Raw genomic sequence first — 26,471 nt, forward strand, 5'->3', positions numbered from 1 at the left:
CTTCAGAGAAAAGCAATGTGATCAAAAGAAGCTGCACTTGGGATCCTGTCCCCTTTCCACCCTGCTAGAGTACACCCTTTTAGTCGTTCAGTCGTGTCCAACTCTTTGTGACCCCATGAACTGTAGCCTGCCAGGATCCTCTGTCCACGGGACTTCCCAGGCAAGAATACTGGCGCCATTTCCTTCTCCAAGGGATCTTCCCCACCCCTGGATCGAAGCCACGTTTCCTACGTTGGCTGGCGGGTTCTTTACTACTGAGCCACCTGGCAAGCCCAGAGTATACCCTTTGTCTCGCTCCAAGACCTAAAGAGAGCATCTCTTCTGTGAACCCTTCCTGGTTTCCAGCGCCTGCAACAGTGAAGTGAGCTGGAAGGCATGTGGTTTCTTGGGTCTCAGCCCTGACTTCCTGTGGCCCCTGTGAAGATTTTACCAGGGGCATCTGTCCACATTCCTCTCCCAAGTTCTGATCGGTGGGTCTGAAATATAGCTATGGCTCTTGCATTATTTTAACTTCCACAGGGGATGGGCAACAGATGGGGTGGGGATAAATGCGATAGGCCAACCCTTTAACTTAGAGGTGAGGGCATAGAGACCACAAAACACTACACAGACAGACATGTGTTCCCTCCTGGAAACAGATCCTTCAAAGACTGGGACTTGAACTCCTCGCAGCAGTGTCTCCAGAACCTAGAACTGGATCTACCTAGAAGGCTGATTTGTTGGCAGAATTGTGCAGTGAGTGAGTGAATATAATGTCAAGCTTCAGCCGGAAAACTGGTCCAGGATAGCGCACTGGAGCCTGTGGAAGGTTCCCCCCCGCCCTCTAGTTTGCTGGGTTATTCACCCTGTTTGCTTGACTTAAACAGTCTTCCTTGCACCAGCCTGCGCTGTCGCCTCCCAGGCTCTCTATTGCGTTGCATCATAGGAAGTCAAGGTTAGTCACAGCCAGCCATAGGTGACCGGCCCGGCCGCTGTGGGAGCACACGCCTGAGGGAGTGTCTGGAGTCTGGGGAAAATGGGGCAGGAAGGTCAGGGGCGTGGAGACCAGCGCGGGCTTTGAGACGGGAGGCCCAGCACCCGGGCAGTTGCGGGAGGTGGAGCGGGAACGGGGAGGGCCGGTTGGTGGCGGCCTGGCTGAGAGGGAGGGGCCGTCAAACCTGCTGGGTGGCGGCTGCACTCTGCGCGCAGCAAGGCAACGGACCGACGGCCCGGAGGCGCTCGGCGCAGGTGAGACGCTGGCTGCGGGCAGAGGGCTCGGAGCGCGGCCAACGGAGGGGGCTTGGTCAGGGGAGGCGGCGCGACTCGAAAGGGCAGGGAGGCGCTGGAGGCCCAGGGATGGGAAGCTGACCCGGGGCCCCCTCGGGGCTGGCCGACGGCGCACCTGGCGGCTCCCACCTCGGCCCGAACCTGTGTCCGATCGCGGGCTGCCCTGGGGTGAATATTGCTGCGGCTCCAGCCTGGCAGGGCGACCGTGTCGCCCGGGGAGACGAGCTCCCCAGTGTGAAGCCCCAGCATCCGTTCCGCCCCAGAATCGGAAACTCCCGCGGGGACGGCTGGCGTCCCGCCTGGAGACCAGAGCTGTATTGCGTCCGGGGCTCATGGCGCATCTATAGCGACCCTCAATGGGCAGTGCCACCCCCATGAGGGCGCCGACCACATCCCCCCTTAGGCCAGGAACCCTGAAGGTTAACAGCAAGAGGCGATTGACAGATATTGTCCCCTGAGCCATTATTTAGCTTCCATGAAGAGGCCGAGAGATGTGAGGGGCAGAGGGTGAAGGTAAGCGGTGCTTGGAGAGGTTTTAGGTGTTCCTGTCTGGGTCCAGAGGGAGAGCCCCTGGAGACAGGAGCTAACCCTAGACGTAAGAAGGGTTGTGTTGCAACAACGGGGAAACCAGTCACTTTCTGAAATAAATCACTTTAAAATTTTAGCCAGGTGCCTGTCTAAAAGTAGCGGAAATGACCCCTTCCTTCACGTTCTCTTCCACCATGGCCCTCTGCGACTGCCGTTTTCCTCGAATCCCTGACCCTTGGCACCGTCGCCCCACCCATGGCTCTGCTTGACTCATAAAGTGACAAATGGATTTTACCTGTATTTTTACATTCACTTTAATAGGTAATGTAGCTTATGGTTAAAGGAAATGTGTCCTGTTTTTAACCCGATGTGCAACACATTCAATACAATCTGCGTTTTGCCCCATGTTGAACACCGTTGGGGAGAAAATTACTACACTGTGAGCTATGCAGCCTACACCTGCTCTTCATGACTGAGAGCTTGTCTGCTTGATATGATGTAGTTACCCTCTGTTCCAGCGTCTCTGGAAAAGTTGTGGGATTAATATGAGGGCTCTATTAATATGGCCCCTTAATTTTACAAGGGGAGGACACCTGACATAGGCTGAGGAAGAAGGTGTGGTTTCTGGTTATGAATTATCTGTTCTGGTACTACAGGGGGCAAACATTCAATTTTCTTTTCAAAGACCTTAGATTTCCTCTTACTTCATCCATACACAATGGAAACAGTGGCTTGCTTATCTCACACTCTGCAATTTTCCTTACATTCTATAGGTTCCTCCCTGCCCCTGCTGGGGGGTGTTGGTTATGATGAGCTAGATGAAGTTATTGAATCTCACCAGTAACTTTATTTAAAGTATGACACCAATATATCCTTGGTAATGTGTCTTCCCTAATCTTAGCACAGGGCATTTCAAAACTGTTGGGATTTGGCCAGGGCTGAGGGAAAAGGGGGATATAAAGAAAAACTTCCGCTTTCTTATCTCACCACCACCTACAAGGTAACATTAGCTGCCATGCTCAGTTGGTCAAAGTACAGATGTTACCTATCTATGTAGGCTGTAATCAAAAGATTATCTCTCTCCCTCAAGTGCATCTGCTCATTGAAAATGGATAAAGGCAATTTTCCTGTACATAGGGCCACTCCCACAGCCAAAGTTCCTGTTATTGCAAACCTGTTTATGATTGTAAGAGAGCAGAAGTCACTATTGTTATCAGCTAATGACTGCATCTGTAGACAAATCTCCAGTTTACACTTGTTTCTATAGACAGGTTTTATAGCAAAAACTAGATTATTCACAATACTATACAATATTGAATATGGACAATTATTAGCCAAAGATAAGTGATGTATTTCCCACATTTTGTTTGAACCCAGCTTCCCTTTTAACCAACCAGCCCTCTCCCCTGGGGTTAGAAACAGAGATGATTTCAATTTTAGCTGTTTTTGTTTCTCTTGTCTGTTCGCCTACATAAAAATAAAATGGGTCTCAAGGTACATGACAGAAGGAAGAAGGAGACTCGAAAGATCTATCCACCTTGTGTGAAGAATTAAGCGGCAAACATCAAAGCACGCTCGTGTATTCCCCTGGCAGGATTTAGATGTCTAAGCCATTATCCATCTCTTCCTGGTATCAAATCATAATGGGGTTTCACAGAGTACTGGGCACTTTCCTTAATAAGCAGCATTGTGAGGTCGGAGTGTTGTTGTTTCTGTTTAGTCACTAAGTCATGTCCAACGCTTTTGTGACCCCACGGACTGTAGCCCACCAGGCTCCTCTATCCATGGGATTTCCCAGTCAAGAATACTGGAATAGGTTGCCATTTCCTTTCCAGGGCATCTTCCCCACCCAGGGATTGAACCCACGTCTCCTCCATTGGCAGGCGGGTTCTTTACTGTTGAATCACCAGGGAGGTCAGAGTTACAGCCCTCTTTCATAAACGAGGAAACAGACTTAGAGACAGTTTCTGTGCCAGGCCTATGTGGCAGAGCCAGATCTCAAGCCAGAAATCCCTCTACGACATCACAACTCCTCATGTGTTCTTTGTCGCTTAGTTTGTTTAATTTAGATTGGGGGGTGGTTTGTGTTTTGTTTAATATATTTTGACTTGAACTCACAGAGTCTAAATATAGAAACACTCTTTTGGGTACATTTCATAGCCATCTTTGTTCAATGTGATCACAAAATATTTTAGGGCTGAGGATAGCCTTAAAGATTAAGACCAATCTTCTTGTTTTCAAAGAAGAAAAGTGGATTCAGGGAAAATTAAACACCCCATGAACCTTCCCCAAATGTACTTTGCTAATGAATTACAAAGAAAACATAGGTCTCCCAGTGTCCAGACAGTTGCTATTTCTGACATGTGGTCTCCTGAAGATTTCCTACCTACATAAATTGAATGGTTTATTTCCATTGACTCTGTTGCTTTAGGGTCTGTGACAGCAAACCATAGCCCCTCTGAATCCTGAACTCAGATACCTGTAGATTCTTCTACTCTAACTGTATTCCACACTACATGAGGGAAAGAATCTTATTTATCAGGGCTATTGTGTCATTCCTAGCACACTGCCAAAATCACTCAAAAAAAAAAAGTGTTCAATATACAGTATATCAAACACACTTTTGAATAAGTATCAGATGTCATGAGGACTTCGTGTAGCTACAAGTCACAGAAGACCGTGCTATGGGGGGCTCAGTAAGTAAGGAGTTTGTTCTTCTCAGCACCAGATGTCTGGAAGTGCAAAGTCCAGAGCTAGAGTAGGCTCATTCCACTCTTATCATGCTTTCAGCCTCACTTGAGGACAGGCAGCTCTTCTGTGCTTAATAGAAAGAAGGGCAGAAGCCATGTACCACTTGAGTCTGTCCCTTTTTTATAATATAATAAGTCTCCTGTATATGAACCTTCAAGTTGTGAACTTTCAAGGATGTGAACATGCATTCCATCACGATCACATGTGAGGGTAACTGCAGCCTGCCCTCTGTCTCTTGTTGCTGACGATCCTTCAGCTCAACCATCTCCCCCCTCCTCTTCTTCCTCGTCAGTAACTGTACATTTCAAGGGACTGTTCAGTTCAGTTCAGTCACTCAGTCGTGTCTGACTCTCTGTGACTCCATGGACTGCAGCATGCCAGGCTTCCCTGTCCATCACCAACTCCTGAAGCTCGTACTAGCTCCTGGAGAAGTACCCACTACAAGGTACTGTACTATAGGATTAAAAATATTTTCATTATTATTGTGTATGTTTTTTATACATTATTTGTGTGAAAAGTATTATAAACCTATTATAGCACAGTGCTATACAGCCAGTTGTATTGGGTACCTAGGCTAACTCTATTGGATTTACAAACAAATTGGACTTACAAACACACTCTCAGGGCTTCCCTGGTGATGCAGTGATCCTGCCTAGCAAGATACTGGCTTGATGCCTACTATGGCAAGATCCCACATGCCGTGGAGCAACTAAGCCCATGAGCCACAACTACTGAACCAGCACTCTAGCGCCCTTGAGCCAAGCTCCGCAAGAAGAAGCCTGCACACCACAGCTACAGGGTATCCAGGCTAGCCACAACTGAAGAAAAGCCTGATGCAGCAATGAGGACCCGACAGAGCCCCCCTCAAACAGGGAGAGACTCAGAACCGGCATTATTCACATGTAGGGGACTTACTGCCACATTAAGATCTTTCCAGGAAGCTCCAACCGGTAGACCCTTTACATCTCACTGGCATAAAAATTACACCACACAACCACCCCAAACTGTAAGGAGCCTGAGAAAATCTAAATCTGGTGTTTTACTTGGATGTGTTGCCAGTACAGCAAAACGAGGACCCTGTGACTAAGGAAGAAAGGATATCTGGTAAAGCAAATAGCAGCATCTGCCACAGTGTGTTTTATGGGTCACTGACTCTGTTTTCTACATCTGCTGTTGTTTTTCATTTTATTTACTCTTTTTTTGTTTGGTTAACTAAAAAGAAATAAATAAGACAGTGGATCTAGGGAACTTTTTGAAATTGTAGGTTTCAAGTCTGGCCCTGAGAAATGCTGATTATTTAGGTCTGGGATGGGTCTATGAATCTGAATTATAAACTGGGCACTGCAGGTAATTTGAATGCAGGTGGTCACAGGACTACAATTTGAAAAACACTGAATTTGGAGGAGTTTGGTAAAGGCTGCTTCATTTTATTCCAACAGCTTTCTGTCTCACTCCTCTTGAGACTATCACTTTTTTTTTTAATTCCCCATTTTGGTCAAAACAAATAAAATAGAAAAGATAGGAAAATTAGAATTCGGATTCAAGAGATCCAACATCTAAGTAATTAATATAAGTTTCAGGAAGAATAGTAGGAATTATATAACAGAAAAAACCACCCACAATTGAAGAGTATGATTTTTAGATTGAAAAGGTAAAGTACTTAGAGCAATAACCAAAACAAACAAAAAAAGCCCAACATCAACTTACAACACCATGAAATATCAGAGCATGAGGATAAAAAAAGAGAAGGCCCTACAAACTTATAGTTTTAAAGAATCTGCCTGCCAATGCAGGAGGCACAAGAGACGTGGATTAATCCCTGAGTCAGGAAGATTCCCTGGAGAAGGAAGTGGCAACCCGCTCCAGTACTCTGGCCCGGAAAATTCCATGGACAGAGGAGTGTGGTGGGCTACCAGTCCATGTGGTCGCAGAGTTGGATATGACTGAGCACACACATACATACACAAAAATCTGTTAAGTTCTACAAGGTTTTTACAGAGTCAATACTAAGCTACCTCTCCTGAAGCAACCACTTTCAATGTTTTTGCTATGTTTTTCTTATATTTACTACCATTTTCCCAAATAACATGCAAATATTGGCTCTTTTTTCATACAGCATTCTAGATAATATCTGCTGACACCCTACCTTGAAGGATGAGGTTATTTATTATTTTTTTTTTATGTAGCCATCATCATGGTTTATTTTTTTCCCAATTATTTTTATTAGTTGGAGGCTAATTACTTTACAATATTGTAGTGGTTTTTGCCATACATTGACATGAATCAGCCATGGATTTACATGTGTTCCCCATCCTGAACCCCCCTCCCACCTCCCTCCCCAGCCCATCCCTCTGGGTCATCCCAATGTACCAGCCCTGAGCACTTGTCTCATGCATCCAATGAGGTTATTTTTTTAATTAATTTATTTTTTAATTGAAGGATAATTGCTTTACAGAATTTTGTTGTTTTCTGTCAAACCTCAACATGAATCAGTCACAGGAAGGATGAGGCTTTAGCTCTCTTAAACGCTATAATTCTACCTCACATTCACTTCCCTTTCTTGCAAGGTCTCTATATAGTTATATTCTAATATTTTCTGATATAGTAATATTTAGGGTTTACATTTTTATGCCTATGTAAATATTCACAACTCAACCATGTGATAAACCAAGAGTTTTTACACCTCTTTTCTTGTATACCTTTTCTCTGCCCACTGGAGTTAGTCATTGCTGCATCTTCTTCAGTTGCTTAGGTTTTGGGTACGCATTACTATTAAGCTGGCCAATAAGTTCATTTGTGTTTTTCTGTAACATGGAAAAAACTGAGTGAACTTTTTGATCAACCCGGTACTTCTAGTCTATCCTTTGACAAGATGGTAAAATCTCAGTAGTTAATCAAAATCAAATAAGTAGCCAGTTTGATTTTTTCTTTCTTGGAAACATCTCTGACTCGCCAGCCCCCTTTCCTTCTCTGAGCTCCTTCTTATCCTGGGAGCTCCTGGTTGGCCCTCCTTCCTGACTTTCCTCCGGGTTCACCAGCTCGCTTTGGAGGGTTGTGATTGCCAATGACTGTGACATCTTTTGCAGCTGACATGGCAGGAAACATTCCATTCCTCAGTGTTAATAGAGTGAGAACAGGTTTATCTGGCGTAGGCTGAACTCAAGTTTGAGGAAAGCTAAGTGTTTTCAAACCTGTCTATGGGAAATGGGAGAAAGAACTTGCCAGAGCAAGAAGGGCCACTATTGAAGCCAGAGGCTGGGCAGCCATCTTGTTCACTGAGAAAGTGCTGGACAACTTCACTGAAAGTGGGGTAGGGAAATATGTTAAACTTTTTTTCCCTTGTTGCTTGAAAAATAACCCATCTTTCAAGTCCAGATATCCCCCTTTTACTCTAAGTATGTTGAAGTGGCAACTGGTGACTGGCCCTCTGTTGATGACACCCAAAAGCTGACTTTCATCCTCCTTCACCATGATTCAACTGGCTCAAATTCTGTTAACATAAGTTCTTTGTGCCCAAAGGCACTGCGAGGCCAAACAAACTGAAATGTCAGAGTTTGGAGCAGAGAAAGGTTTACTGCTAGGCCACGTAAGGCGATGAGGTGGCTCAAGTCCTCAAAAGCCCAAGGCCCTTGAAGGGTTTCAGCAAAGCATCTTTAAAAGGCAGGTTGGGCGCGTGGGGGTGGGGGTGGGGGTCGCAGAGTAGAGGTGCACAGTTCTCTGACTAGCTGATGGTGAGGCAATAGGGTGATGTCACAGGAGTTAACCTTATCAGTCCTTAGGCTCCGGGAGGTCTGTGGCTATATGCACATGGTCATCAAGTAGTTAACATCTTCCACTTGCTGGAGAAGGGGAGGTTTTGACATCTGCAAAACAACTCAGGAAATGTGCATCAAATACTGTTATCTGGGTACTTCAGTTCAGTCTCTCAGTTGTGTCAGACTCTTTGCAACCCCCATGGACTGCAGCACACCAGGCTTCTCTATCCATCACCAACTCCCGGACCTTGCTCAAACTCATGTCCATCGAGTTGGTGATGCCATCAACCATCTCATTCTCTGTTATCCCCTTCTGCTCCTGCCTTCAATCTTTCCCAGCATCAGGGTCTCTTCCAATGAGTCTGTTCTTTCCATCAGATGGCCAAAGTATTTCAGCTTCAACATCAGTCCTCTCAATGAATTCATAAACGAGCTAAAGCAGAGGATATGGGGAAAGGTCCCATCGGGTCCTTCTCAGTTGTAGTTCCTTTTCATTTTTTGTTTCACAAAGGGATTTTAGAATTAGGAAGGGCCATGGAAATTACCTCTTCCAAACTATATCCATTTAACTGTAGAAAAACACACATACACACACAATGTGAGAGTTTCAAGTTAAGTTTTATTTAGGACAAAATGAGGACCACAGGCTGGGAGACAGCATTTCAGATGGCTCTGAGAAACTGCAAGGGAGGAACTGGGATATATAGGAGTTTTGTAACAAAGGATAGGTAGTTTCCTCTGTGCTCAGGGAATATCTCCTGGAGAAGGAAATGGCGACCCATTCTACTAATCTTGCCTGGAGAATCCCATGAACAGAGGAGCCTGGTGGGCTACAGTTCATGGAGTTACAAAAAGTCAGAAATGATTGAATGACTAAGAATTTCACTTCTTCCTTCCACTCTGTTGGAGAGGGGAATTGTTCTTGGGACTGTTCCTGAGTTGGAACTGGTTCATTGGGGAACTATTTCTCGTGAGGTATAAGCCTACCCTAGTTGGAATTAGTCCATTTGTTTTGTAGGGTAAGGTTTATTTAGTTGGGAACCAATTCAATTGGAATGAGTTCTTTGGGGAACTAGTTCTTGTTGGGATAGGTGGCCTACTTGGAATTTGTTCATTTATTTTGCAGGGTAAATTTATTTACCTGAGTTGGAAATTGGTTCATCTGTGCATCAGTGTTGGACTGTGTCATTTGTGTAGGAATTTGCCTACATCTTTTGTGTTTTGGTGTTATCAAACTTACAAAAATGGGAACTATTTCACCTATCCCGAAGCAAAACTCTTTGGGGCATATATTAGATACATTAAGATCAGAAGAGCAATGGACTCTGAATGGCTCACAATTATACAGTCTCACAGTTAGAAGCATTTTGCAAAAGAGAGAAACACTGATAACGAACCAAGGGCTCCCCTGGTCATGAGGCATCCAATTCTGTTGACTTAAAAAACAGTCACAACCTGAAATCTGAATTATGTTTTATTCAGTGGGAATTTTTAAGCCCGGGAAACAGCATCGCAAGTGACCCTCAAGAGAACTGCTCCAAGGAGTGAATGGAGAAGCCAGGTTAAATAGAAGCTTGCAACAAAAAGGAGGTAGTCTGAACATCATAAGTATTCTGTGATTTAAAGAAAACCAAATATCCCAAGTTAAGGAATTTAGTACTTTTCTATATATGGGAAGATGTAAGAGTCTGGGCTCACTGGAATCATTCCTTTCATATGCATCTCAGCTATCTGGGGCCCGTGTCCTGAGTTTTCACATCCTGAGTTCCTCCATGCTTACCATAGGGAGTGGCTGCAGCCTGATGGTTATGAGATCATGCAAGTATTCTCCTCCTTCCTGAATGCCCTGAGGGCTCAGAAGCTTACCCTGGAAAGCCAGATTCACTGACGATTGTGAAATCCCTGTTTACAATGTGGCAGGAAATATTCCATTTCTCAGTTCTGATTTCCCCTACAGGAGCCCCAGGTAAACTGACAGCGGAGAGCTTCAGCTCCAGCTTGGGGAGCTCTGCCTGTGAAGAAAAACTCTGTACAAGGCATTTTGAACAAAGGCCACAGGTCTAGTGGGGCTGGGAAGTCACATTAGTGTGGCTTTCTGACTGGCTCTGGTTTGGTTTATTCTGGTTATTGTGGCAACACGCAGACATCTAGTACTAACTGCTGGAGCTTAAATGAGAAGAACTTCTTTTAAGGTTCCCCCCTCCCCACCCCCGCTTCTCATTTCTTTCTCCTCAAACCCTCTGCAAACAGGCAAGTGGCTATGGAAGCAATTGAGGAACTCTGGGCCAGGCTTACTCTCTGGCATGTTCTGAAGGTCCCACAGCCCACTGTGCCCCAGTAGCTGCCACCCAGTTGGGTGAGGACTCTCCTCTCCTCTTTCTCCTTTAAGCTGAGCAACAGGCCAATTAAAACTGTGTGGGCATGGGTCAGGCCTTAGAAGCCATTAGGGCACCTGCCACTTGAAGGCTCCCATGACAGGATAAGCGGGTCACAGAACAGACCAGGCTACCAGGCAGGGCGTCTTCCCCCACAGCAAGGTTTCCATGTGCCATCTGGCACATACTGGTTCAAGCAAAACACTGAGCCCACCCCCCTGGCAGAACCATAAGGCAGGCTCTTCAGCCTGTCTTTCCTCTTACCTCTTTCCCCTTTGGTATTAAACAACGGGGAAACCTAGTCATCCTGGGAGAAACCTGCCTATATCTTTGAGATGTAAATGTCCCATCTGGTCTTCTCAGGAACCCTCCTCTCTGTTGTCTTTTAAAATGCCAATTTTAGAGAAGGTAAAGTCATTTAGAAGTTGGCCTGTCCAAGGTAACTAGAAATCCTAAATTCTCTTCCTGCAAATATTCAGCTAACAGGTGAGCTTGACTTGTTCCATGTGGCAGTAACCCAATTTTAATACAACCTCTTTTGTAAACCGATCAGTTTTACATTGCTGTACCTGACTCAGGGCTTACATCTTGAAATAAGAAGCAAGACCTCTCTATTTGTGTGTTTGTATGTGGTGATGGAAGTTTATTGAACAGCTAGGTCACTCCCAAGTAAAGTAAGTAAGATACTGAAACATTAATTACTGAATACTGGCTTCCTTTTACAGAGAAACTAAAGGTATCTTTGACTATTAATGAATGTTTGGTGCCATCTTGAGATGTTCTTTAAGAAAGCAAATACTTTAAAAAATTATCACTGGTATTTATGTTCACCAATAAGGTCAGCTCATGGTTGCTGAAGGAAAGTAGGATGTGTGTTTTCAGTAAAGAAGGCATGTAGAATGGAATTGCATTTTTTTTTTTTTTTGGAATTGCATTTTTATTAAGGAAAAAGGAAGTAAGTCTGATTTAGAGGTGACTAAGTTACCTCTAATGATGAGCAAAATAAGTGATGACTACAGAAAGGTTTGTGGAAAGTGACACTGAGGAAAGAATCTTGCGCATGGTACAAGTTTTCTGATGATGTTGAAACACGTTTAAACAAACTTTAAGTTCTTTACACGATTTGCTCTGCATTTGCCTTTGAAATCTTTATTACTTTGGCTAAGTAAATAACTATTGTTTCACAATGACCTATGACCCTATTGTGTTTTAAATTTTTTTAAGTTTCTTTGGACAAAACTTTCCAAATCAAGTTACAATAAAGTTCTTTTGACCTCTAGCTAACTTTGGGATGTTTCCAAGAGCCTCTGAAACACCCCAAAGGGAGATATTAAACTAATTAGGTTCACTTAGTGTATTAAATTACATGGGAAGTGTTGTCAAATGAGTAATACATCATCTTAGGTTATAGAGTGTGGTAAATGGTACAGGGATTCTACATACTATGTGGAATTCTGATATGTCTTGGCAATATATTATCAATCATAATTCTAGTTATTATCTAAAGCAGTTGCATGTCACAACAGTAACTGGGCTGCTTTGTAAACTGCACTGTCATCAGGTTTAAACACGAGTTCTTATGTCTTTTGTTATTATAGACAGTTATGGTTTCACTGTGATGCCTTTGCAAAAACTCCTCCCCTTCAAGATTTATAAAAAGGACTTTGGGATAAATACAAGTTTCTGACTTTCTGACCATAGTGCTGAACTGAGTAAGAAAATGAAGAATTCTAATGGGAAACCTGTTGGCTTCATCAAGCTATTAACAAAAAGAAATAGTTACCTGGGACTGAGTGAACTGGTAAATATGGTCATAATTTTTGTGGTTTCCATCTAAAAATTACTGGTTCAAACCTATGTTTTCCAGGTATAAGAAAAACCTTCTCCTTAAACTAATTATGACTTACAGTAACTTGGTAAATTTTACCTTTTGTGAGCAGAAATGAAACATTTACCTTTTTTCCCCCTCTCTCTACCTGGTTGATCCTGCCAGTAGCATATGCTTGTCTCAAAGATTAAGCCATGCAAAAGTATGTGTGGCCAGTACAATGAAACTGCAAACAGCTCATTAAATCAGTTATGGCTTCTTTGGTTGCTCGATTATTGCAACTGGATTACAGTTACTTACACTGGTCACTGTTTCTTCTTTGGTGAGCACTGTCTCTCCCTGTGCAGTATGTCACTGTCCAATGTTACTACCTGTATTACTTATATCCTGCCTAACGTTTAAGATTGTTGTTTCCGACAGTAAGCAAAGTGTAATCAGGCCTTCAACAAAACTTCTATGGCTAAACATCTTGAGAAAATAGATCATATTTATAACATAAAACAGTTGTTAATAGTGTGATTCTAGGTATGGGATGACACAACAAGGGAAAATGTCTTCTGGATTATACCCAGAGAATCTTTAATTATTGATGGGGCCTGGTCCAAAATTTACCAACTGGAATGGCATATCAAGAATTTTTGCCTAAACTGGGATGAGTCTTCCAGCACCATGGGATAAAAGTTGATCATGAAATGTCTCCCAAATATTGGTCAAATTCCTAACCAAGAGGGGAAGACCTGAGAAGTGCAATCAGCAGTTGCAGCCCTCCAACATGAGCCAGTAAGCCCCAAGGAAGGAGAATACCTGCCATCTGGTGATCATCAGATGGAGGCCACTCCCTATGGTGAACCCTGAGGAATACAGGACCGCAGGCCCCAGATAGCTGACACACTAACAAGAAAATGATTTTAATGAACCCTGACCCTTGCATCTTCCAATACACAGAAAAGCACAATTCTTTAACTTAAAATGCTGGCTCCTAGGTTTGCAGTTCAATATTTCCAAGTCTATAGGAATAAAGTAGGGACTTTCAAGGGGAACAAAGGAAGACAAGTCTCAACATTTGGGACACTGGCATTGGTGGTGGACACTCTGAAAAAGACCCATGGGACATAGCAATTAGAAGAGTCATTGCCCCCTTTCCCACAAGACTCTGGAATGAATTTAGACAGTGTGAAACTGTTTCAGGGAAAAATCAATTCTAACTCCAAGTTGGAACTGTTTATTTGACCTGCTTTTCATTGCTTTTTTTTTTAATCATAATCATGCATAATGGCCTGCCTCAGAGAATCCTGCCCCTCTGCCTGACTGTTAAAAGTTACTTTGTTCAGTACTGTCCACCATAGATGGCAGAAAGGGAGAAATTATCACGTTCTCTGCCCGAGGCTTACCATTTAGGAGATATTTGCAAGATTAATGGTCTTTTTACTTTGTTTCCTCGATCTATAAAAGAACCTAGCATCCAGACCTGGACAAGATGGTTATTTTGAGACAATACTCTGCATCTTCTCAGTCTCCTGGCTCTCCAAAGTCGTATTCCTTGCCTCAATACCTCGTCTCCAATTCATTGGCCTGTCATGTGGTTAGCAGAGCAAGCTTGGACTCAGTAGCAGCAGGAAATATTTCATTTCTCATAATAAACAAAGAAATTCTGATCCTGAGAGCTTATGTATCTTACTCAAGATCATGGAGTAAGTTCACAGCAAACTTTGGACCCAGATCTTCTGACTCAGAGGCTAAAGTTCTTTATTAGAGCTTCAGAAATAGTGGGACTTAGCCCAGGTTTGTTCTTCAGTCCTTAAGATCCCAGTACCACCCGATTTTCAGGACAGTCTGAAGAGGCAATCAAGAAACGTCCAGCTCCAATGCCAGCCCTTCTGTGGAGCCTTCTCGAATTCTCTGTTGAGAGTTACTCTATGTCCCCAGGCAATCACTGTCAGTATACCTCATGATGTTCAACTTTTCACAAGTATCTAGTTCCCTGCTAGATTATAGGCCCCTTGCTAGTAGGGATCCTTTCTTATGCATCAAGTCTTGTATTTCATAGGTGCATGTCAAGGAGAAAAAAAAGGAGGAATGAGATCATCTTTTTTTGAGGAATTAAATGAAGCTGGGAGGTAACTGAGCTCATTTTTTGGTTGTTTTTTGGCTGTACAGGTTCTTCATTGTGGCAAATGGGCTTCTCTAGTTATGGCACTTGGGCTCCAAAGCATGCAGGCTCAGCAATTTTGGCTCAGAGGCTTAGTTGTTCACTCCTGTAGGACCTTAGTTCCCTTACCAGGGATAGAACCCATGTCCCCTGCACTGGAAGGCAGATTCTTAACCACCAGACCACCAGGGAAGTTCCTAACCGAGCTCTTGTCCGTGGTAATTTTGTTCCATATCATAATGAATTCATGCCAGAACAAGGTTCAGACTCATTCTGGTCTTACTCCTTTTGACCATGCTGTTCTAAGAACCCATCTCACAGAGAAAATAACAAAGGTATACTAACTGTCAAATTCTGAAGACAAGTGATGGACTTCAGAGGTGCTTGAGGTCTCCTAGGCTAGCAGAGTAGGGATACACCTTGCCTGAAGTTCAGGACTAAGCCACAGTCCCATTGGCCTGTTGGAACTTTCAACACCACACCCTGTGATTCTCCTGAATTCTATTGCTTAAGCAGCTCACAGGACTGGTAAACAAGGAGCGGTGTGAGCAAAGTGACAGAAAACTGAGTCAGGAACTGTTGGTTCTATTCCAAAGTAAATGCAGACCAGAAATCATGAGTGTTTCTCCTGGGAAGGGCAGATTCAGGAAGTATAAAAACCATGCTCTGTAGTAAAAGAATACGCTATATTCTTCCCATAACCCATGCCCAACTGGCCAAACACTTCCCCTGTTCCCATTTAAAAAAAAAAACCACCACCCAGCCACTACCATCTCCAAGGTAACATGAAGGTTCACAGTGACGTCCCCACCTCCGGGTCAGCCACTCAAAGCAAAGGACTGTAGCCTTGGTTCTAAGAGAGAGGACTCGGTTTCTCCTCCATTGAACATGGGAATGGGAATTAGAGGATCACGGGAAGAGACAAAACTGATACTTATTACATACTTGTTTCGAGTTAGCTCCTAGACATTTTCAGTTCATCCTCACAAGATCCCTGTGAGGTAGAAGTTAAGGTCCCTTTTTAGAAAGCGGCGTACTGAGATTCAGCGAGTATAGGGGATTCAGCCAAGGTCTTTGACTTTTGAGTAGACTGTTTTTTTCCATTCCCAATAGAGACAATTTCAAGACTTAATGCATTCCCCCCAACCCCTGCCCTCACATACATACCTCATGGAAGAGAATAACATCTGGTCTTTTTGGTAAAGACAGCAGTTGATGGGAGGGCACAGAAAGAGTGCTGGGCAACATCATCCAGCCACAGGGATGCCTGGCTGCAACCGCCTCTCAGCCCTTGTACCCACACTACATGCAATACTTGTTTTTCAAGTAAGCTTCAGTGATACTTCCCTCTACAACCTTCCTCCTCTTTCCCTCAGGTTGGAGTTCTCCCTTTATTGTCACAACCCTGTATTAGAATAGTTAATTTATGTGTCACAGTAGCTAAATTACCCTTCTTCAGCACAGTCTGACGTTATTGTAGGCAAAGCCCTCCCCTGAAGATTGATGAAATCCATTTTCAAGAATTAAAAGGAGATAAGGGCACCAAGACAATTCAGTGGGGGAAAGAAAAGTCTTTTCAACAAATAGCAGGGATAACTAGATATGCAAAATAATAAAGCAACCATACCATGTGCCCAGGGGACAGCCAGAAATGCTTAATGAACAGCATGATATACTCTCAAGTTATCTTCCATGTTGTTTTCCCTGTTCCTGCAACCACATACCCGTACACGTATATACAAATACCTGGGACGTTCAGTGCTACATAAAATAGGATTGTATTATAAGTGGTCTTTCCCATCTTTCACGTCTCCGTCAATAGAACCTCATGGAAAGCCTCACAGAAGAATAGGCGTTAACACTAATTCATTCTTGATAGTGGTCATATAACATTTCACGGTGAAGACTATCCCATGGTGAAACAGAGGTCCAGAATGTGACAGCTGGTAGTCTACGCATCTGTATCCTGTCACCACAAATTTGAGGAAATTGGCTTTAATGCTTCCCTTGCTGTGGATGCCAAGTCCTAGATTCTGCTAATTTTGAGAAAGAAAGTGAAATTCATTTCTCCTGTTTCTTTTTCTGATCCTCTCACTCACCTCCATACACCCTTTCCTTCACAGCTCCTACTTTCCCCATCTAAAATAGAGGGAAGCACTGGATTTAAGAGGCACCGTATTAACTACAGGCAAGCGGCGACACCCATGGCTTCTCTTTCCTCTGCACCACCTCCCCTACTCCTAGGACTCTCCTTTCCTCGCTCCCGACTCTTCCCCACCCTCACCTCCTTCTCTTCTTTTGACTCTACCTTGTCTTACATTTCAATTACCTTAAATGAGAAAGAAGGAATACAGATTGGGGGTGGGGGGTGGTTAAAAACTGGGAGTATAAGGAAAGAGATGAAGCCTTAATGTTCCATTTCCAGTGATCTCCGCATGAAAAGTTGCCCAAACCTCTAGCCTTCTTGATTTCCAGCCTTAGTTCAAAGCTACTATCCCTCAAAACATTTAACCCTCCCTTCATACTCCCATTTTATCTCGTGTGATATCAAAAGAGAATAAACATATTAAAAGCAAGGAAATTTGTCTTTGCGGAAAGAAAGTGAAAGTTGCTCAGTCATGTCCGCCTCTTTGCCACCCCCGCGGACTATACAGTCCATGGAATTCTCCAGGCCAGAATACTGGAGTGGGTAGTGTTATGCCCGATGTCCGAATCCCCGAGCGGGAAGAGAGAAAGCTACCAAGAGACAATGCAAAACGCAAGAAGGAAGTTTATTGCTAGCTCGAGCTAGGGCCCCCGCTGTGTCCAACGCAGTGGCGCACAGGCTGAGAGTCCCGAGCCCGGTTTTTCTACCCATATTTATAGGCCATCCAATTTCAAACATAAGCAGGGGTCAATTAGCGAAGCGGATTGGTTACATGTTCGCGCGCGCGGGACTTTTCCGAAAACAAGTTCTGATTGGCTGTATCTAGGTGGCCTGATAATCGTCCTAGTTGCCAGAGGAGGGTCTTTCCCTTCCCGCCTCTGTCTCCTATCATGGCGTTATGTTTGCTCTTCCTACATTCCGTTTGTTCTTCCTACAGGTAGCCTTTCCCTTCTCCAGGGGATCTTCCCAACCCAGGAATGGAACCCAGGTCTCCCGCATTGGAAGCAGATTCTTTACCAACTGAGCTATCAGGTTCCATCTCTGTGGAACCCCTTTCTAATGTTTTCCTATCTATAGCCTTTCCTTAGATTGAAGTATTTTACAGGATTCTGTGTATTCAAGGACCCTCACCCCTTAAATGTTTACTATTGTACAAATTATTGGAAGTCTACATTTTTTTACTGTTCTGTTTGAAATTACTTCATTTCCTCTTTTTCAAGACTGGACCCATCTTCACTCTCTAGACAATTTATAATGTAGCTAATCTAATAACCTGTTGGGCTTCCCAGGTGACTCAGTGGTAAAGAATCTGCCTGCCAATGCAGGAGACGTGTTCAATCCCAGGGCTGCGAAATCCCCTGGAGAAGGAAATGGCAACCCATTCCAGTATTCTTGCCTGGGAAATCAAATGGACAGAGGAGCCTGGTGGGCTGTAGTCCAGGTAGTTGCAAAGAGAGTTGGACATGACTAAACGACTGAACAACAACCTATTAATTTGTGCTTTTTAAACTTTTTATTTTATATTGGAGCATAGTTGATTTACAATGTTGTGATTGTTTCAGATATACAGCAAAGTGATTCAGTTATGTATACACATGTCCTATTCTTTTTCAAACTCTTTTCCCATTTAGGTTGTTACATAATATCAAGCAGAGGTCCCTGTGCTATATACAGTGGGTCTTTGTTGGCAATAATTTATTGATTTGTTAATGGAAGAAACTTCCCCTGCTCCTCTCCCCTGTCAAATCAGGATACTTGGCCTTCCAAGAAGTACACAGGAAGTTAAAACTGGTTTCTCCAGACAAGGTGCAGGTCCTAGGATCCATTGGTGTGAATTTTGAAACAGGTAGATGGGAAGGGTGAGGCTGGACAAAGTGGGCGGACACCACTCAAGCAGACAAGGGCTGTTTCCATTTAGGGTTCTGCTTTTCAGAAAAACGGGGAAGGGCAAGGAGGATTTGCAAAGGTGGCTTTCTGTGCTCTGATTAGGAAAGCAAAGGAGTGTCACAGGCTTGATCAGGAGAGGAACAGGGTTAACCATGACATGAAAATATAAATTTTGAAAAATGTTTTCCAGTAGAGGATTAATAAAGAATGAGAAGGGGGCCTTCCAGTAATGGCATGGATAGGCAATTCCTTTCTGTAGCCCCTGCCTCCCTCCCCCTCCACAATAAGCATACCGCTAGACAAAGTTACCAAAACCACCTATGTCAAGGAACTGGAAATTGGCCAAGGTAGACAATAAATGGAGAAGCTGTGGTGACTGTTAAGGTACTTGTTAAATAGGGTCCTGAAATGCCACATGGTAAGCCTGTTGACAAAAGCCTACAAGAGCAACAATAAAGTTTGGTTTTTACTTTTCTTTCTAACATATCAATGCTTAGCAGAACTGTTCAGATTAGATTGTCAGTAGTAAATAAAGACAAAAATGCCCGTTTTCCTCCAATCCATGAAACATACCATACTTAATATACCTGCAATTAAGTGATAAAAATTACGCTCTGTAACTCTATACTGCTAGTGTTAAAAACTAAAGATCTTTCAATACAGCAAATGCTTACTGCTTATATAATGTGAATTTGTCAGCCTTTATGTAATCTGTATTATATATAGCAGGGAATAAGATGAGTTACACAATGTATGCCTTAAAAAGGCTATTTCTTAAAGCTGTTACAAGGGGATGGTATTTCAGTTATCAGCAGTGACAATACATTCCACCACAAATGTACTCTTGTTCTTCTAGCTTTTAAGACTATATGGAAAAACTGGGTGCTTCAGAGTTTTTGAGAAAAAAAGAAGGGAACACTACACCTGTGTTGTGGATGATCTGAAGACTTTGCCTGTTCATTTTTTAAATATTACTTTCAGGTCCTTTGCTTACCAAAGGAGGCCCAATTTCACTCAAATGTTTTGAGAACTGTGTTTAAATAAATGCAAATGAAAAGAGTAAAAAAAAAAAAAGAGAGAGAACTGAAATAGAAAAACTGGTTACCCACAGGACCTGGATGAGCCCATTGTGGGGGGCAGGGTGGGAGGAGGACAGGCAGTGTGCAGGCAGAAGGAGCAGGACTGCAGACACACGCCCTTACTAGGGTCCACAGATGGACTGTTTCAGGGTTCCCAGGGAAGCCAAACTGGTCAATTCAGACCAAAGAGCAGGGTCTGGGTATGCTTTGCAGGCTTCTCATCCGAGGGGTACACTGTGGGGAAGGCCCTGGGACGCCAGATTGTTTATCACTGTGACTCAGCAGCTGTTTCACGGGCATGCTCATAAGAGGTTAGTGTCAGTTCAAAGCCCCTGCAGGCCACCTGCCACACAAAAGGTGCCAAGGCAGCGATGTTACGGAGCTCAGCTAGACTCTCATCAGCAGCGTTTATTAAGAAACAATTTAGACCTTCAGGTAAGAATGGTGGGAGATGGTGGCCTTCTGGCTGCACCCTAATGGGGTCCCCCCGACTCAGTCCACATGACTAAGATTTTTTTTTAATGTTGACCTTTTTTTTTTTTAAGCTTTTATTGAATTTGTTACAATACTGTTTCTGTTTTAGTTTTTTGGCCACATAGCATGTGGGATCCTAGCTCTCTGACCAGGGATCACACCCCAAGTAAATATTAACCACTGGTTTACAGGGAAGTCCCCCTCAGTCTAGGAATTTTACCCACGGTGGTGCTGGCCATGAAAACAAGTCATTCGGCTGCCTGTACAGACACAGCTCCTGACAGTGATGGGGGCAGGCTAAGCAAAGTTTGGCTTCATGGCGTAAACATGGGAACGAATGCTGGGCAGTGAGCAGGGGAAATAAATGCACAGCTTTGCTAGCCTGCAGTCACAGCCCCAGCTGCCTAAGCAGCAGGCCAACCAGAAATTTAACAGGGAAAACCCTAGAAATGAGTCACAGAATAGTTGAGATAAAGCTCTCTGCATATCTCTGGCTGAATGACAGGCTTTGTCATTTTAGCAAATTTGAATGACCTTATACTTAGAGGGGTATAAAAAAACCTTAATTTTTCAAATTAGGTGAAAAAACAGTATTTTCAACAGAACATCTTTACAGTATTATCAATTAGCATTCCCATTCACGTCTTTTGCCCATTCTTCTGTGGTCTTTTCCTTAATAATGTATAACAGCTCCGTAGCAGAATAGCCATTTATCACAGCTCCTGCAGACGTCTTCCTGAACGGTTTGCCTTCTGATTGTTTCATATGTAAGATGCTTATGCAGGTGACTTTCTCTTTTTGAAGTCCCTCTTTTACCCTTATGTTTAGGAAGGTTTTTCTATTCTAAGATCAGGAAATATTTACCCATCCTCTGTTCCCTCCGTTCAATTAAAAAAAAAAAATTTAGCTGCTCCTGATCTTAGCTGCAGCACTGATTTTCTAGATGCGACATGCAAACTCTCAGGGATGGAACCTGGGCCCTTGCACTGGGAGCTCAGGGTCTTTGCCACTGGACCAACAGCAAAGCCCCCCAACCCTTTTATTTTACCCATTCTTTTAAAGCCTTGGACTTCCCTGGTGACTCAGATGGTAAAGAATTTACCTGCATTGCAAGAGACCCAGATTTGATCCCTGGTTTAGGACGATCCCCTGGAGAAGGGAAAGGCTACCCACTCCAGTATTTCTGCCTGGGAAATCCCATGGACAGAGGAGCTTGGCGGCCTGTAGTCCATGGGATCGCAAAGAGTCAGACATGACTGGGCAATCAACAGTTTCACTTTAAAAAAAAAAAAAAGCCTCAGAGCTAGTGTATTCTCCTGGGCTTGTTAACTCACTGAACAGATAAGACTTCAGTGATATAACACAGGTTTGTTCTATGACAAGGAGGGGCTCTTTCTTACTACAGCTTACAACTCGGAAGCCTCAGTCATGGATCATGTTTCCTACAGAAACAACTATTTATGTCTTCATTCAGCCACCTAACAGCTGTCGCCTTACTCTTTAGGTGTCCTGGGACTTGATGGCGAACTTCAAGGGTCATGCGCTCCCTGGGAGCTTCTTCTTGATAGTTGGACTGTGGTGGTCGGTGAAACACCCACTGAAATACTTTTATCAAAAGGAGAAGAGCAGCCAACTGACCCATCACTACCAGCGTCTCGAGATCATCGAAGCTGCAATCAGAACTTTGTTTTCAGTCATCGGTAAGGTTGGGGGTCATCTGACTCAGGGAATTCTCATCAAACCCAGAACCCGTAAGCCATCTCCTGGCCCCTGTGAAACAAGTTTCTCCACCAGTAGGGGTAATGGAGAATTTTCAGTTGGGCCCTAAATATCCTACCATAGCATCCACTGTGTACCAAGCTTTGGTAGGCTGACGGTTGGTAGCACCTTTGCTGTTGGTTGTTTAGTCGCTAAGTTGTGTCTGACTCTTTTGCGACCCCATGGGCTGTAGTTGTGTGGCTGCATTCCTATTGCTCTTGTCCCCCTAAGGAACAACACAGGCATGTGTCTGCAGATTTCTTGGCAAATAGCTTACATGGAAATAATGGCATCTGAGGCAGCGACGTGGGTCTACAGGGCTGTGGCCACCCCCACCTGTCCCTGGGGGTCACTTGGCCGTCTGTTGGTCCTGGAGTGGTTCTCCCCTCCCTGACCTCCATTCTCGTTTCCCTGCAGGGATACTGGCAGAGCAGTTTGTTCCTGACGGGCCCCACCTCCACCTGTACCACGAGGACCACTGGGTAAAACTCATGAACTGGCAGCACAGCACCATGTACCTGTTCTTCGCAGTCTCGGGCATCGTGGACATGCTGACCTACCTCATCACCCACGTCCCCCTGGGGCTGGATAGACTGGTTATGGCTCTGGCCGCCTTCAATGAAGGTAACGAAGTGGTATGGATGGAGATTTAGAGGGACTGGAGCACAAAAGATCAGAAATATTGAGACTTTAGTTACCTTCCCCAGAAAATCCCACTCTCTGAACTTGAAAACCCTACACAGGACCTGATCCTGTGTCCTGGATGGTACAAATGATAGACTTCATAAAGTAGTGCAGGAGGAGTATGGGATTTTTAGCCAAAGTCAGGTGATGTCAGTGGTAAAGAACCCTCCAGCTAATGCAGGAGATGCAAGGGATGCAGCTTCGATCCCTGGGTCAGGAAGATCCCCTGGAGAAGGCAATGGCAATCCACTCCAGTATTCTTGCCTGGAGAATCCCATGGATGGAGGAGCCTGGCAGGCTACAGTCCATGGGGTCGCAGCGTTGGACAGGACTGAAGCAACTTAGCACGCTAGGCACAGACAACTCCTGCCCACCTACGTGGCCTCTCCACACACCATCAGGCAAGGGGTTGACCCTCTGGTTAGGGGAGAAGGGCTCTGCACCTCACCCTGATGCAGCACAGTCACTGTCTGGCTCCAGCAGAAGGCCCACCAGCAGCCAGCACACAGCTCCCAGTGTAACTCATGTTAACTGGGAAAACGCAAGCATGTCGTGATCCAACCCCTTCATCTGCTTCTGTACTGCAGGAAGGACTGAATAAAGGCTGAAGGAGGGTAAGACTGAATTTCAGTTATACACAGACATTTGTCACACATCAGTAACATCTCACCGTCCTGTACTGTACCCTACCATCTCGGTGAAGAGGTGTTAAGATTCATCTGTGCTGCTTACACACTTACACGCACACACACCCTGCATCAGAGTGTCGCCCCCGAGCGTTACGTGAACGGACTTCCTGAGTGCTGGAAGAGCCAGCTTTCACACAGACACGTCCCAGCAAGGCTGAGGTCGGGAGAGGACCCTCGGGCCTGATGGTCCTCTGCTCCGCTCAGGCTTCCTCTTCTACTACCATGTGCACAACCGGCCGCCGCTGGACCAGCACATCCACTCCCTGCTGCTGTGTGCTGTATTCGGAGGCGCCCTCAGCCTCGCCGTGGAGGTAGTCCTTCGGGACAACATCGTGCTGGAACTCTTCCGCACCAGCCTCCTCCTCCTTCAGGGCACCTGGTTCTGGCAGGTAAACCCACGCTCCTCACCTGGTGTGAGCCAGGATGAAGCAGGTGTCCGGAGCGGGCCAGGAGAGGCGGCACTGATGCACCATGCCCGCCGCCCATGACCTGTGTGACCTTAGCCATCCACATCCTGCTGACACATAAACAAGCGAGCAGGCCGAGGCTGTCCCTGACCCACCTTCCCAGCAGAGCTACTAATACCGTTATCAGACTCTCCTTGCTAGACTGCTCATCGGCAACGTGGGCCCTGAAACTTTAAGCAAGGCCACAATGATCCCAGAGCTAACTGAGAGCGATTCCCTGCTGAGAGGCCGCTCAACACCAGCAGTGGGGTGGGGTGTGAGCTGTCTGGGTAACTGCGAATATTCTGGCGGGCGTGGGGGTTTCGCGGGTCCAACCAGCATAACAGCAAGGCTGGCTCCTCTGTTTTAATTCACCAGATTGGGTTCGTGCTGTTCCCGCCTTTTGGAGGCCCTGAATGGGACCAGAACAATGATGACAACATCATGTTCGTCACCATGTGCTTCTGCTGGCACTACCTGGCCGCACTCTGCATTGTGGCCGCCAGCTACTCGCTAGTTTACTGGTAGGTCCAAGAGGAGGTGACTCTTGTCAAGTGTGTCTTCCTCACCAGCCCTGTCCTGGAAATGTATCACCCCACACTGTTCTTATCTCCAGTGACCACCTCTCCTAAGTGGGCAGTGCAAACATCCACCACGTGATGAGGGCCAGCCATGTGCCTACTTCTGTGTGCCTGCACACGAAAGTGATGAAATCTGAGAAAGCAAAGGACCTCTCAAGTCACAGGGATCAGACAGACCCAGGTTTTGAAGGCAGTTCTGGTGGGTTTCGGTCAGAGGTTTAACAGGAGCAGCTCTGCATCAGGACTCTGTCCTGGTTCAGTCGGAGCCCATCACCTAAGTGCTGGGTCCAGGCACACATGACCCTCAGGTGAGACACGACAGCAGCAGGCGTTCACTACAGCACTCCAAGTCATGAGAGCAGCTCTGAGTGCCAGGCACTGCCTGTGCCCCGGCACTGTGTTTACACTTAGTGTATAAATCACCTCGCTTCATGCTCCCCTGCGAAGGATGCACGTGATGTCTGTAGCTGGGGAAACCAAGGCTTCGCAAGACTGGGTAACTGGGTCAAGGTCACCCCAGGAGTAAACAGCAGAGCCCAAGTCTAACCACCATGCACCTGGTCCTACTAGTTCTGTGTTGTCAGAGATGCGTTGTTCTCTCCTGATTTCCCTACCCAATGCAGAGATGCTTCACCCAGAGAGTTCCACACACATTAAACAGCAGGCAAACAGGCCATGGTTCCTTTTAGTTCTACTGCCCAGTCTGTGAAATGATTACCTGGGGCTGGGGGGAGACCGAGGTCCAGTCTCAGTTACAACACTAACCTTTAAGTACTATTGACCGTGAGGCCCTTCATCTACCAGAGAGTCCTGTCTAAGCAGCCAGAAAGGGAGTATTTGAAAGAGACAGCGAGAACGCCCAGAGAGCCGGGGAATGCCTCTGCATCCCTGGGTGAGGGAATATGTCAACCTGGGGGCTCACCCGTCTGCCCTTGCTGTCCCCGTTACAGCTTCCTGACGCGGGCGAAGAGGCCGGAAGACAGAGAAGTCATCGGGATTCAGAAGCTGAGGTCGGATCACACATACCGGAAGGCCCTCCTGAGTGGCTCAGACGAGGAGTAGGGGCGGCTCCCGGTCAGCGGCGGAGGGTGGGGTGTCCTGGAGGCGCTCGGCCAGCAGTCAGCGGGCCAGCTCCCTGCCTCCGCTGCTGCCCTCACTGTGATCCTCTCCCAGGGTCCCACCTTCTCGCTTAACCAACTAAGGTCCGTGTGGGTGTGCTATTCTGTCTAGAAAAATGAAGTCAACCTTTATGTGTGTCTCAGAATAAGGAGAAATCAGACTGGAAGTTTTAAAACAGAAAGTGACCTCCTGGATGAACTCAGGATACAAACCCAGAAGAATTTACTGTTTTGATAATTTAGCCCCGTTTCTCTCAAATGCGGCAGGTACTTTCCTATCAGAAATCAAGTCAATGACAGAACCTTTAGAGAGACAATTCTAATTTAAGTAAAATAATATACAAGCTTTGGTATTTCAAGTACTACTTGTTAAGCATCTCCTAACTAATCCTAATACTCCAGAAGATTGTATTAACACTCACTGTTGATAAACAACGAGGTTGAGCCAAAGTGACTTTGTATTTAACCAGGAAGCCAGTCTGGTCCAGCTGAGGGCTGAACTCAGATGTTCTTACTCCTCAGAAGTACCTAATGACAGGGTGCTGAGAGATCTCCATGAGGCAGAGAGAAATGTCAGGTCAAGGGAGGCCTTGAATTTAAATATAGCTGAAAGCAACGGATAAGAATCCTGCAAATCCTTCAAAGAATGTGAATCTTGAATAAGTAACAGACACTGGATATGCAAGTCTTAAGTCTGGATCTTTTTTTCTTTTTTAAACTTCCTTCAACAAATATTTATTAAAGATTTACTTTGCACCAGCACAGCAATGGTTGTTAAGGATTATAAAATATGTGTCCAGCATCGAATTCAGCCTAAAGGGAGAGCTATAAGCAGTTCCATGCAGGGTGACTGGTGTCCCCAGGACATGAAGGAGGGGAGAAGGCGGGGGGGGGGGGGGGGGGGGTGCCCTGTAGAAAAGCACATCCCAGGCAGTGAGAATCCAGCTATGAACTCTC

At 45.1% G+C, this 26,471-nt stretch overlaps 1 protein-coding gene across 2 annotated transcripts; it reads left to right on the plus strand.

The window, feature by feature from the left end:
- The first annotated feature begins 1,130 nt into the window (after window positions 1-1,130).
- On the plus strand, window positions 1,131-26,278 carry TMEM45B (transmembrane protein 45B). 2 transcript variants are annotated; one of them, XM_020874682.2, is made up of 6 exons: window positions 1,131-1,227; window positions 21,743-21,938; window positions 22,414-22,620; window positions 23,574-23,758; window positions 24,194-24,339; window positions 25,347-26,278. In XM_020874682.2, exons 2-6 carry the CDS (start codon window positions 21,758-21,760, stop codon window positions 25,456-25,458), a joined length of 831 nt encoding a protein of 276 aa, XP_020730341.2. In that variant the 5' UTR covers window positions 1,131-1,227; window positions 21,743-21,757; the 3' UTR covers window positions 25,459-26,278. The 2 variants fall into 2 exon arrangements, with proteins under 2 accessions (XP_020730341.2, XP_070313512.1); XM_070457411.1 differs by lacking the exon at window positions 1,131-1,227 and adding an exon at window positions 20,046-20,199.
- The last annotated feature ends 193 nt before the right edge of the window (window positions 26,279-26,471 follow it).

The sequence above is a fragment of the Odocoileus virginianus genome, chromosome 28, assembly GCF_023699985.2.
Source record: "Odocoileus virginianus isolate 20LAN1187 ecotype Illinois chromosome 28, Ovbor_1.2, whole genome shotgun sequence".
Lineage (NCBI taxonomy): Eukaryota > Metazoa > Chordata > Mammalia > Artiodactyla > Cervidae > Odocoileus > Odocoileus virginianus.